General features: G+C 42.5%; 1 protein-coding gene across 1 annotated transcript in view; it reads right to left on the reverse strand.

The window, feature by feature from the left end:
- Nucleotides 1–889: 889 nt before the first annotated feature.
- Nucleotides 890–12295, reverse strand: part of KBTBD12 (kelch repeat and BTB (POZ) domain containing 12) — a 69927-nt gene continuing 58521 nt past the window's right edge. Inside the window, exon 6 of the mRNA XM_011950729.1 lies at nt 890–2037. Within this exon, the coding sequence (XP_011806119.1) occupies nt 1856–2037 (182 nt within the window). The 3' untranslated portion in view covers nt 890–1855. The remainder of the gene's footprint in view (nt 2038–12295) is intronic.

A 12295-nucleotide genomic window follows, 5' to 3' on the forward strand; every position in this document is an offset into this window, starting at 1 on the left:
AACATCTAGGAGATGTGCCATGACATGCCAACAAGGCCTCCTTGAGCCAGGGAGATGTGGCAGCTTTCTGGACTGTTCAAGCAGGTGGAGTAGGCCCAGTGACTCTGTGAAGAGGAACGCAGGGAAGCGGAGGCCCTGCGGAGGCCATCCTCAACCCTGGTCGCCAACAGCCAACACAGCAGCTAGGAGGAACATCTTTGTATCAAGAAAAAGAACGCACAGATCAATCATGACCATCCACTGGGGAAAGAGTAAGCTCACTTTAACTCAGATTCCTGGACATGCTCGGGGCCCAGGCCCTCTGGCTGAGAAACACTGCCCCATGCTGGCCATCCAAAATGTCACCCACATGCCAGGTACTGTGAGTGCACTTGGGGCACAAGTGCGAAGAGAAAGGCAGGGCCCCCACCCTCCCAGAGTCGAGCCTACTTGGGGCCAACCTACGCTGGGTCTCCTGGTCTCTCTCCTTGGTGGCAGAAATAGGTTTCTAACAGCCTCCAGTTTTGGCAAGACCTGCTTGTCCTGCCTGTGGGCAGCTGGAACCTGGGGGCACAGGCTAGCGGTCATCACAGTCACACAGCTCAGCACCAAACAAAGCTGTCTCTACTTAGGGTTTGTCTCCCTCTGAATTTACTGACCACTCCTGCTTCCAAAAGAGCCTTGTGCAATGTGAAACTTTTTAGAGAAGTTGCTGAAGAACAGCTATGAAGATGCACTCATTGACTCCACTGTGCTTCCAGAATTAGAGATGGGAAGTAAGATAGACGGACTTCCCATGTGTCATTTAAATGTCGTTTCTAACATATATTTTGGGAGTGACTGTCTTCTGATTATGCTCAATTGTGGGCTGAAGTGGGTGGCTCCATCTTTATTGCAAAGGCCGGGCCACGGGGGTGGCAGCAGCTGGAGGAGATGCTACTTCCCCTGACCTCAGCCAGAGCCTGCTCTGTCCCTGGCTTGGGTGGCTTGGGCCAGTCCTGTTCAGCCAGGACTACCCTACAGAAGGTCGTATGTGTCTGAGAGGTGGGGAAAGGCAGCCTGGGTAAGCCCACTCCAGGACACCCCCTGCCAGCCCCGGAGTGGACCAGGCTCCACCTGGAGTGGACAGAAAACCCCACATTCCTGTCCCAGAGAGAGTCAGCCCAGGGCAGGATTCTCTGGCCACTATGGTCTGGCTTGAGTGTCTCGGCTGTTAGGGGCTGGGTGGCGTTGCTTCAGTAGAAGGGGATTCTGAAGGAGAATGGCCGGTGTTTATAAGACTGAAGCTGGAACAGAGCACAGAGAGAAGTCTCCCTTAACTCACTATTTTGAGACAATTAATTCCCTGGCTTACAGACCAGGTCCAACTCCTCATTCTTTCAGGCATTGGTCATCTAGCTACAACCTATTTTTCCAGCCTTGACTGCAAACCCTGTGCCCCAGGCAATCTGGCCCAGCCAGGGTGCTGCAGACAGGTACGAGCTTTCCATATCTGGGCCCTTGCTTGGCTATTGCCATGAACTCATCATCGACTGCCCCCATGGGACCGCTTCCTCCTCATCCTTCTGGGGCTCCAGTCAAAGGTCTACTCCTTGGCAATACTGTGTGTGAGTCCCCAGCAGAGTGAGACCCTCCATCTGTTGCCCTCCTGTGGCCATCATCACCTCTTCCTTGTAGTGCCTCACTTACCCTATCAGACTGTCCCTGAAGGGAGACTCCCCATGCCCCCGCCCAGTGCCCAGCACACACTGCTTCTTCACACGCAGGCCACTACGCATGCAGTGCATGTGACTGGCATGACAGAGATGCTGTGGGCCCTCTCCGTTCTGAAGGCCTTGTTTGCAGCCACAGTGGGAGGTCCTCCAGCAAGGTCACCTCAGTGCTCATTGCCTTCTTCCACCAAATCTGAAGGCGGGGGGATGAGGTCTCGGGGATTCATCCTGGCCACCAGGCAGACATCATAACTGTCATGCATGAGGACGTTGATGGCTACAACATTCCACTGGTTTTCCCATGGGTCCAGTTCCAATATTTCTTTGGAGATAACCTCATGGCGATCTGAAAAACAGCAAAGTGGGAAGACAAAAATCTTATGTGGGTATTAAATTCAGAGGCCATCAGCACCATACTGAATAACTTCCTCCAAAAGGCAACATCTTAGTCCACTTGCTGTTACTGTAACAGAATACCTAGGACTGGGTAGTTTATCAAGAAAAGACATTTATTTGGCTCACAATTCTGGTGGCAGGAAAGTTCAAGACTGGGGATCTGCATCTGGTGGGTGCCTTGGCTGTTTCAACTCATGGCAGAAAATGGAAGGGGAGTGGGTGTTTGCAAAGAGGTCACTGGGACAGGGAAGGAGTAAAAGAGAGAAACCAAGAAAGCCAGACTGTTTTTGTTTTTTTTTGAGATGGAATCTTGCTCTGTCACCCAGGCTAGAGTGCACTGGCACAATCTTGTTCACTGCAACCTCTGCCTCCTGGGTTCAAGCAATTCTGCTGCCTCAGCCTCCTGAGTAGCTGGGATTACAGGCACGTGCCACCATGCCTGGCTAATTTTGGTATTTTTAGTAGAGACGGGGTTTCATGATGTTGATCAGGCTGGTCTCGAACTCCTGACCTTGTGATCTGCCTGCCTTGGCCTCCCAAAGTGCTGGGATTGCAGGCGTGAGCCACGTCGCCCGGCCGCCAGACTGTTTTTAACAGCCCCCTCTCCCAGGAACTAATCCATTCTTATGAGAGCCCAAGTTCACCCCCAAGGGAGGGTATTAATCTATTAATGAGGGATCCATGACCAGACACCTCCCACCGCCACACCGGGGACCAAATTTCAACATGAGTTTCAGAGAAAACAAACTCAAATCACAGCAGGACTTAAGCACCAAAAATTAATTAACAACTGAATAAAGATACTTTGAATGGAAGACAGTGTTCCTGACTTCTAAGAAATGAAGAAAGGCCACGTTCACAATTCAGTCAAAAAGTATTCAAGAAGTTCTAATAGGGCATGCCGTTGTCTCCAGATGAAAAAGTGTTCCAATGCCATACAAATGATTTAGCAATGATGCGAACAAGGGTTGAAACTGCCCTATTTCCACCCCCATAGAGGAGGCGCGGCTGGAGTCATGTGGCCCTGCGCTAGCTCTGCCCTCTGAGCTTGTGTTTGAGATAGGGACGCTGTCAGCTGGGGTCCTGTGGAAACACAGCACACTCCACCTGGGCAACATGAACGGTTCAGTCAAGGGACCTTTAGAACACTGTGAGCAGGGCTTAGGAAGGCCCATGGGGGATGGTACAGTACCCAGGACTAATCATAGCAAGGGGCTGTCACTGTCCCTAGACCTGGAAGGTGTGGGAGGGAGTGAGCACTGGAGCTGCAACAGGGCACCTGTCTGGGGAGCAGCACCTGGCTTGGGCAGAGAAAGACGTACATAGCCGTCCTCAGCAGGGAGGCAGCAGGGAGGGCAAATACCCTGCATTTTTTTCTCTTTTTATGTGCAAGTCAGGTGCAGGCAAGGGAGAGGCTCAGGAAAGCAAGGTTTCTTATCCTCACAGATCCCAGAGGCAGGAGGCAGGAGACAGGAGTGAGGGGAAGGTGAGAGTCCAGGCAGGGGAGAGTGGACACCTTAGGACTGGCTGGTTTGAATAACTTCAGTGGGTGTGGGACAGGAGTGGCTCCAGTTGCCTGGTGCCTGGCCCTGGGATGACTAAGGCAGAGGCACACTGTCTCCCGGGGTGTCGGGGCCAGACAGAGGAGGTGTGGCTCTAGGCTGGCTCCTGTGCACAGCAAACACGTGCTCTAGGCAGAGCCTTTTCTTGTCCTTAAGGACTGTCCAGCCTGCGGAGGGCAATCATTCCCCAACCAGAAAGGCCTCTTAAGATGTCAAAGCATCACAATCTACATAAAATTGTAAATGTTTACAATATGCCCTGACTCTCCTTTCTTTTCACCTGATAATTTCCTGCTCTTTCCTCCTGCTAACTGAACCAACCAGAAGCCAGAGAGGAAAGGAACCATTAATGCTGTCTATAGAGGCCATCCTGGAAGGACACAGCGAGAGGTGGGGAAGGGTAGCGGGTGAGTGTGGAGGGACAAATGGAAGATTTCCAGCTTGGATGCCTATTTAACAATTTTATGATAACTAAAGAACATAATGTGTGTAAAGTGCCCAGCCTAGTTTCAGCATGTGGAAGTCAATTTTTGAAAATGGTCCGCGTGTGCTCATAAAGGATGTATATCCTATAGCTATTGGCTGTGGTGTTCCACGTGTTCATTGGCCTTGTTATTCAACCCTTCCACATATTTGCAGGCACCTGCCACCACTCCCAGCTCATTTTTGTATTTTTATTACAGACGGGGTTTCACCATGTTGGCCAGGATGGTCTCAATCTCCTGACCTTGTGAACCACCTGCCTCAGCCTCCCAAAGTGCTGGGATTACAAGTGTGAGCCACCGTGCCTAGCCAAAAAGACAATCTTTCTCACACCTGGGTATGTATCACAAACATGCTGGAGAAAAAGTGGGAACTTTTGAGGAAAACTGGCAGGACACTGGATTACAGAATTTGTTTCCTCCAAAACCTAATGAAATAAATCCCCAATCCCCAAATATACTTGAACCCACTAACCAATCTCAGCAACATCAAAAGTGGGATAAACTGTTTTTAGAAGTAATTTTATTTATATCAGAATCTGTTATGTTAATAATAATGACTATTTATTGGATAGTATTAGGTGCTTTAAATGTATGATCTCATTTAGTCTTTTGAACAATCATCTGCGAAGGATTTATTATTTTCTCCATTTTGTAGAAAAGGTAACAGGTCCAGAAAAGCTAGTTAACTTGCCTCAGGATTGACAACTGATACATGGCAGAACCAGGCTCTGAAGAAGCACGTGGAACAAGCTGTCTTAGATAGTCTAGAATCTGTGATGTATATCAGACAATAGTAAGGGATTATGTGCATAGGTGTGAATTTCGCACAGTAGGTATATTAAAATATCCATCCAGTTAGAGATGGATATTAATGTATTTTTTGATAAAATGACCTGATTATTAGATTTGTTTTAAAGTACTCCAGTAAAGAAAAGTAAAAAGAAGAAAAAAAAAAAGTACGCTTGGAAATAAGAACAGCAAAATTGTTGAAATTGGTGTGGTCAGATTGACTTAATTGTATTATTCTTTCTAATTTGGTATATAATGTGAAATTTCTAAAAATGAAAACCAACCAAAAATCTAAAACAGAATTTGTATGATTTTGATTGGATTTTTATTACATTTATAAATCAGATTGGGAAAGGTAACATCTTAACAGTTTTCGAATCATGCAGCATGATATATTTCTCAATTTTGGGAGTGGGAGAAATGTTTTATATCTTTCAATGTAATTTATTTAAAATAACCCATTGGCTGACTCAGAGTACTGCATTCCTCCTGGCCACAGAGGGGTGGTTTATGGATGGAATTATAATCCAATCAAAGACAACTACACTTGGCCAGGCATGGTGGTTCATGCCTCTAATCCCAGCACTTTGGGAGGCCAAGGTGGGCGGATCACATGAGGTCAGGAGTTCGAGACCAGCCTGGCCAACATGGTGAAACCCCATCTCTACTAAAAATACAAAAATTAGCTGGGCGTGGGGGCACCAAACTGTAGTCCCAGCTACTTGGGAGGCTGAGGCAGGAGAATTACTTGAACCCAGGAGGTAGAGGTTGCAATGAGCTGAGATTGCACCACTGCATTCCAGCCTGTGCGACAGAGCGAGACTCCATCTCAAAAAAAATAAATAAATAAATAAAATAAAGTAACCCAACGATTACACTAGCAGTGCCAAAACTAGGGAATTCTGTTAGACCTCTTACCTCAAACCAAAAACTTTGAAATGTGCTAGAGACAGATTAATTTGAACCAAGCTTGTTTTATCTTCTCTTGTTCTATCTTCTTGAAATGGATGCTTAGTTCCTTTTTTTCATATTTCAATGTCTTCTAACATGTGCACTTAAGGCTATAAATTTCTTCCGAGTACCTCTTTTTAGAAGATTTCTGGTGCAGTTCAAATTTCTCCATAGTTTGCAATCTCAGGCCTAAGTTCTGCTTTAACCCAAGACTTATTTAGGAAAATGTTTTAACCTCTCCAGCTGAGTGTATGTGTTAGTACACACATGTGCACTTGACTACCCTTTCACTGAATGCTTCTAATTTAATTGCATTATGGACGGCACATATTGCTTCTATAATTTCTATTTTGGGAAATATATTGAGATTTTCCTTTGTCCTAATTTTTTGTTGTTGTTGTTCAAGACGGAGTTTCGCTCTTGTTGCCCAGGCTGGAGTACAGTGGTTCGATCTCGGCTCACTGCAACCTCTGCCTCCCAGGTTCAAACAATTCTCCTGCCTCAGCCTCCCTAGTAGTTGGGATTACAGGCATGTGCCACCACACCCGGCTAATTTTGTATTTTTAGTAGAGATGGGGTTTCTCCATGTTGGTCAGGCTGGTCTTGAACTCCTGACCTCAGGTGATTTGCCCACCTCAGCCACCCAAAGTGCTGGGATTACAGGCGTGAGCCCCTATGCCTGGCCTCTTTGCTGTAATTTATGGTTAGTCAATGTATGTGTTCTATAAGTGTTTAAAAGGAACGTATAGGTTTTGTTTGCTTGGCATAAGGTTCTATATTTCTGTGACATTTAAGTTGCTAATTATGCTGTTTAAATCCTTGATACCAGTGCTGTCCAAGAGAACTCACTGTGATGAGGGAAATATTCTGTAATCTGTGCTGTCCAATAGAGTAACCACTGCCCATATGTGGTGTGGAGTAATTTGAAATGTGGCTAGTGAGACTGAGGAAGTGATTTTTCCATTTTATTTAATTTGAATTAGCTTAAGTTGAAATTCAGATAGTTGTAAGTGGCTGCTGACCATTGTGCTGTGCTGGGCAGCTCAGTTCTGGATCTCTTTTTGCTTTAGCTTTAAAAAATCAATTAGATCCATGGATTTCTGAAAAAGTCCATGCAAATTTTGTGGATTTATCCATTTATGTGACTGTTTCCAATAGTTTCTGCTTTATGTTTCAAAGTTGTGCTGTTAAATGCACAAGGGGTCATGCCTGTTATTTCGGAGTTCTTGGTAGCAACAACAGAAACCAATGTTGGCCAGCTTTAGCAAAATGGGGATTTATTGGAAAGAATGCAGTTCTCCAGACTGAGGAGAGGCCCAATCTGGCCAGAGAGCCACCACTGTTCCTTCACACTGCCTGCTGCAGCTGGTGGGCACAACTGCTGGACACACTGCTGACCCCTCTGGGTCCTGGAGTGAGAAGCTGCTTGGCAGAACACTGGTACTGTCTGTCAGAAGGTAGCTGGGGAAGGCCCCGCTTCTGGCCTTCCAGTGGGAACAGGGCACTGCATCCACTCTGAAGGGAGAGGGCTTGGACAACGGATGGCCCAAACAATGACAGGTGTCTGGTACAATTGTGACATCTTCTCAATTATCTTCCCACCCAGGTGAAGTAGCCTTTCCCATCTCATTCACTGCACATGTCTTGGAGTGCATCTTTTACCATTACCATGGCTGGGTTTTGCTTTGTTTTGTTTTAGTTGGATGAAGGCTTTCAGTGTCCTTATTCAAATTAACGCAGGCTGGACTTTTTAAAAAATTTCAGAATAGATGGATTTTCTGCATTAATTTGTTCTTTTCATTGTTTATTAGGGAGGGTCTTTTTTTTTAAAACCATGTATACATATCACATCTTTCTTAGAAATCTCTTATTTGCAGGGATGAAAATCATCGCATTAATGCAAAGTAAAGAAGCTCATCAGAGAGTTTTCTGAACTGTGAATGAGAGTGTGCTAGTTGGCAGATCTCTCCTATGGCCCCAGAGATGAACTCTCAGGAAGAACACACATGTCAACATTTCACCAAGAATAGCCTGAAGACTTTGTGCATCTTCTTGGGGTCATTCTTGGTGCTCTCCTAAGTTTTCACCCTAGCAGAGTTCCTGAAGCGCTGCTTTAGGAGAGGAGGCCAACTTTAGGAGAGCATACCAACTTTATCCCTGTCTTGCTTAACTTATTTTTCTGTGTTTATTTTCCCTTCATCTTGTTTCCTGATTGACTTTCATTTCTGTCTGGCTGCGTTTGATGCTATGTGTGTTGTATTTGACCTTATTGTGTTGATGATGTGATGGCCCATGATAAGCCATCTTGAATCTCATTCTGTCTTGCCTGAGTGTGTGTATGAATAAATCACTTTAGGAGAAAGCGATTGGTATTTGTAACCACCTATTTATGTGAGTTTGGGTTCTTGAGGTATCATCCACTAACAAGGAAGAAGAAACAGGAGGATGAACCCATGTTAGCACCACTCAATTCAGTTAACTTTCCAGAAACAGGCACACTTAAAGCACTCATTAAGGCAGGCAGGAAACTCTCCTGCACCTTGCCACTCCAATAGTAAGCAACTGAAAACACTGTTTTACAGGAAAACAGACACAGATACATTATGGAATAAGTAAGAAATTGACATGTTTTCTTGAGGTAAATAATAAGGCATCATAGAAATTCCCTGTGTATGGTAGGCTGCCGTGGGCCGCACCTCATGCTTTTTAGGGGGTGCTCTCTGTTGCTGGAGGTACTTCAGTGGGGAAGTTTGAGAAACAACGCTTTAGTTTAAATTTCATCCTTGAACTCAGACTATCAGAAAACTGAAGCCGTCGGGTGCTTTTTCATCCCATGTAGATTTCCTCTGACTTGCTCTTTGGTGAAATACTAACTTGCTATTTTGTTTATTTTAGGAATATTATTGAGGACATTTCCCACTACCCTATGTGAGGCTATGGGGAGAAGTTTCTCTCATGTTTAAAAGATGTGTGTCCTCTAACGGGATTTGTTCTTCCCTGGAGGATACTGCAAATCTGTAACCGAACATTCTTTTCCTTTTTGCTCTGGACTCTTGTGAGATCAGAAATAAACTGGTGGTCTGTATATGGCCACTGCATAAGAGCTTTGGGGCATACTTGCATATCAACTTTACCTCTGTCTTGCTTAACTTTTTTTTCTGTCTTTATTTTCCCTTCATCATTTCTATCTGGCTGTGTTTGATGCTATGTGTGTTGTATTTGATCTTATTGTGTTGATGATTTGATGGCCCATGATAAGCCATCTTGAATCTCATTCTGTCTTGCATGAGTGGGTGCATGAATAAATAATAAATGATAAACCATACAGTGAGTAACTGACCCCAGGCTAACTTGGCTAGCCCAGCTGGTTGGCTTGTCTTTGAGTAAGGGGTGGTACCTACCCTCCCTAGTGGTAAAGGAGCTACCTGTCAGTGAAAGAGGCAATTTAACAGCCCCTGACTCAAACAAAAAAGGGAGCATCATGACTGTCACAAATGGGCATGACCAGCAGATGGCCCTGGCCAGTGGAGGAGGCTGATCATCCACCAAGTGGGCAAAAAAGAAACAAATGAATGTCTGTATGTATGTAGTTGCTTACCTGCAAAAGAAATGGAACAGAGGAGCACAGTTCTTTATTGTTCTCTAGCGTATACAAGCATAATTATAAAAGGCTGCATAGCAACATTCTCTGTGTATGAATTTAATTAATCACAGATTTTATATTTCCGTCAAATTAAAAAAATGGATATGTAAAGTCACTTTTTATTCAGGGATAATTGGTATTCCATGTAATAGATTATAAATGAACTCTAACTATTCTGGGTTTATTTATAAGAATATCGAGTGTTTTATGCATCAAGTCACATGTAAGAGTTAAAACAGGAAATGGTTCTTAGACATTTTCAGAAAATGCATTAAGCTTTCTTTAAGCACAAGTGGAAGGCCTATGCGATGAAATTATCTGACAAAGGGTTAGGCCCTCGACCAGCAAGTTTGGAAGAGTGCGGTAGTCTACCAGTGTGTTTCAAAAGCTCAGCCTACACATATGTATGTAGACACAAATTCTGGAATTGCCATTCTAAGTACCTAGGAGGGTATGTCCACTCAGCTTTTTATTATTTTAAAAATTCACATACAGTAAAACTAACTTTTTGGGGAGTCTAGAGTTGCCAGAGTTTAACACATGTGTAGATTTCTGTAGCCACTATCATAATCAGTTTCATTCCTCCAAGAAACTCTATTCTCTGTCCCTGTAGTTTTGCCTTTTCTAGAAAGCCATATAAACAGAATACCATATGTAAACTTTTGAGCCTGGCTTCTTTGACTCAGCAGTGTCTCTGATATTCATCCACATGGTGGATGTTTTATTAGTATGTCCCTTTTTACTGCTGAGTAGTATTCCATTGTATGGTTGTACCACAGTTTTTTATCCATTTATTTGTTTAAGGACATTTGGATTGTTTTCAATATTGGCAATTATAAATAGAGCTATCGTAAATATTCATGTATCAGTTTTCATGTTAATATAAGTTTTTTTCTTGGGTAAATACTAATGCCATGTGCTGGGTCATGTGGTAAATATATTTTAACTTCATAAGAAATTGGAAACTTTTTCAGAGTGGCTGTACCATTTTGCATTCCCACTGGTAATAACTGAGAGTTTTTGTTGCTCCATGCTCTCATCAGCTCTTCATGTTGTATTAAAAACAGCCATTTGAATAGTTGTGTAGTGATATCTCATTGGATTTTAATTTGCATTTCTCTAATGACTAATGTTGTTGAACATCTTATTTCACATCTATATATCTTCTTTAGTGAACTGTCTGCTCAAATCTTTTGCCCATTTATTCATTCCTGTGTTTGTTTCCTTACTGCTGAGTTTTGAGAATTCTTTCTATGTTCTGGATAGAAGTTTGTTGGACGTGTGGTTTGCAAATAGTTTTTCAGAGTCTACAGTTATTCTTTTCATTCTCAACTGTCTTTTGCACAGCAAAAATTTTTCATTTTGATGAAGTTCAATCTATCCATTTTCCTTTATGGATCATGCTTTCAGTGTCACATGTTAGAACAATTTGCCTAATCTAAGGTCATGAAGATTTTCTTCTGTGTTATCTTCTAGAACTTTTAAAGTTTTATGTTATATTTAGATCCATTATGAGTTAGTTTTTGTGAGGTATAGTCTATGGTTCTTTTTTTGCATATGGAGGTCCAAATGTTTCAACATCATTTGTTCTTCATAGGTGAGTTTTGGTACTTCATGGCTTTGAGGAATTTGTCCATTTTATCTTAGCTGTGAAATTTATCTATAGAGTTGTTTGTAGGATTCCCCTTATTAGCCTGCTGATGTCTGTGAGGTCTGTAATAATACTCTTTCTTTCATTCCTGATTATTGGCAATTTGTGTCTTTTCTACTTTTGTCATTTTCAGTTTGGCTAGAGGTTTATTTTGTTGTTTTTTTTTTTTAGAAAAAACAGATTTTGGCTCATTTATGTTCTCAATTGTTCCTTTGTTTTTAATTTCTGCTGTTATCTTTATTATTTCCTTTCTTCACTTGCTTCGGATCTTTGTTTCTCTTTTTTAATCTAGTTTTTTATGGTAGAAGCTCAGATTGTTGACCTGAGACCTTTATTCTATTTTTGTTTTTGCTTAGTTCAAAATATTTTCTAATTTCCCTTGAAGCTTCCTCTTTGGCACATGCATTATTGGAAATGTGTTGTTTAATTTCTGAGTATCTTCCTGTTATCATTCTGTATTTGATTTCAAGTTTAATGCCATTATGGTCAGGGGGCATTTTTTTTGTGGTTTTAATTCTTTTAATAATTTAAGATATGGTTTATAACTAAGATATGGTCTATCTTGATGACTATTCTGTGTGCTGTTGAAAAGAATATGTATTCTGCTGTTGTTGGATGAAGTATTCTATGAATGTCAATAAGATCCAGTTGGTTGGTGGTGGTGTTCAGTTCTTCTATGTCCTTGTTGGTTTTCTGAACTACTTATTCTATTGTTTAATGAAAGAAGAACATTGAAGTCTCCAACTATATATATGAGTTTGTTCATGTCTTCTCCTTTCCATTCTATCAGTTTTAGTTTCATGTATATTGAGGCTTTTGGTTAGGTGCAGATACATTTAGCATGGCTATATCTTCTAAGCAAATTAATCATTTTATCACCATGGAATGTTCATTCTTACCCCTGGTAACTTACTTTGCCTCATATTAATACAGCCACTCCATTGTTCTTTTGATTAGTTTATGCATGGTATGTCTTTTCCCCTACTTCTACTTTTAACTTACTTATGGCATTCTATTTAGATTTGATTTCTTATAGACAGTATATAGTTGGGTCTGGTTTCTTTATCCGTTGTAGCAATCTTTATCTTTTAATTAATTTGTTTAGACTCCAGATGCAAGTGAATGGG

The sequence above is a fragment of the Colobus angolensis genome, unplaced genomic scaffold (genome assembly GCF_000951035.1).
Source record: "Colobus angolensis palliatus isolate OR3802 unplaced genomic scaffold, Cang.pa_1.0 Scaffold31, whole genome shotgun sequence".
Classification (NCBI taxonomy): Eukaryota; Metazoa; Chordata; class Mammalia; order Primates; family Cercopithecidae; genus Colobus; species Colobus angolensis.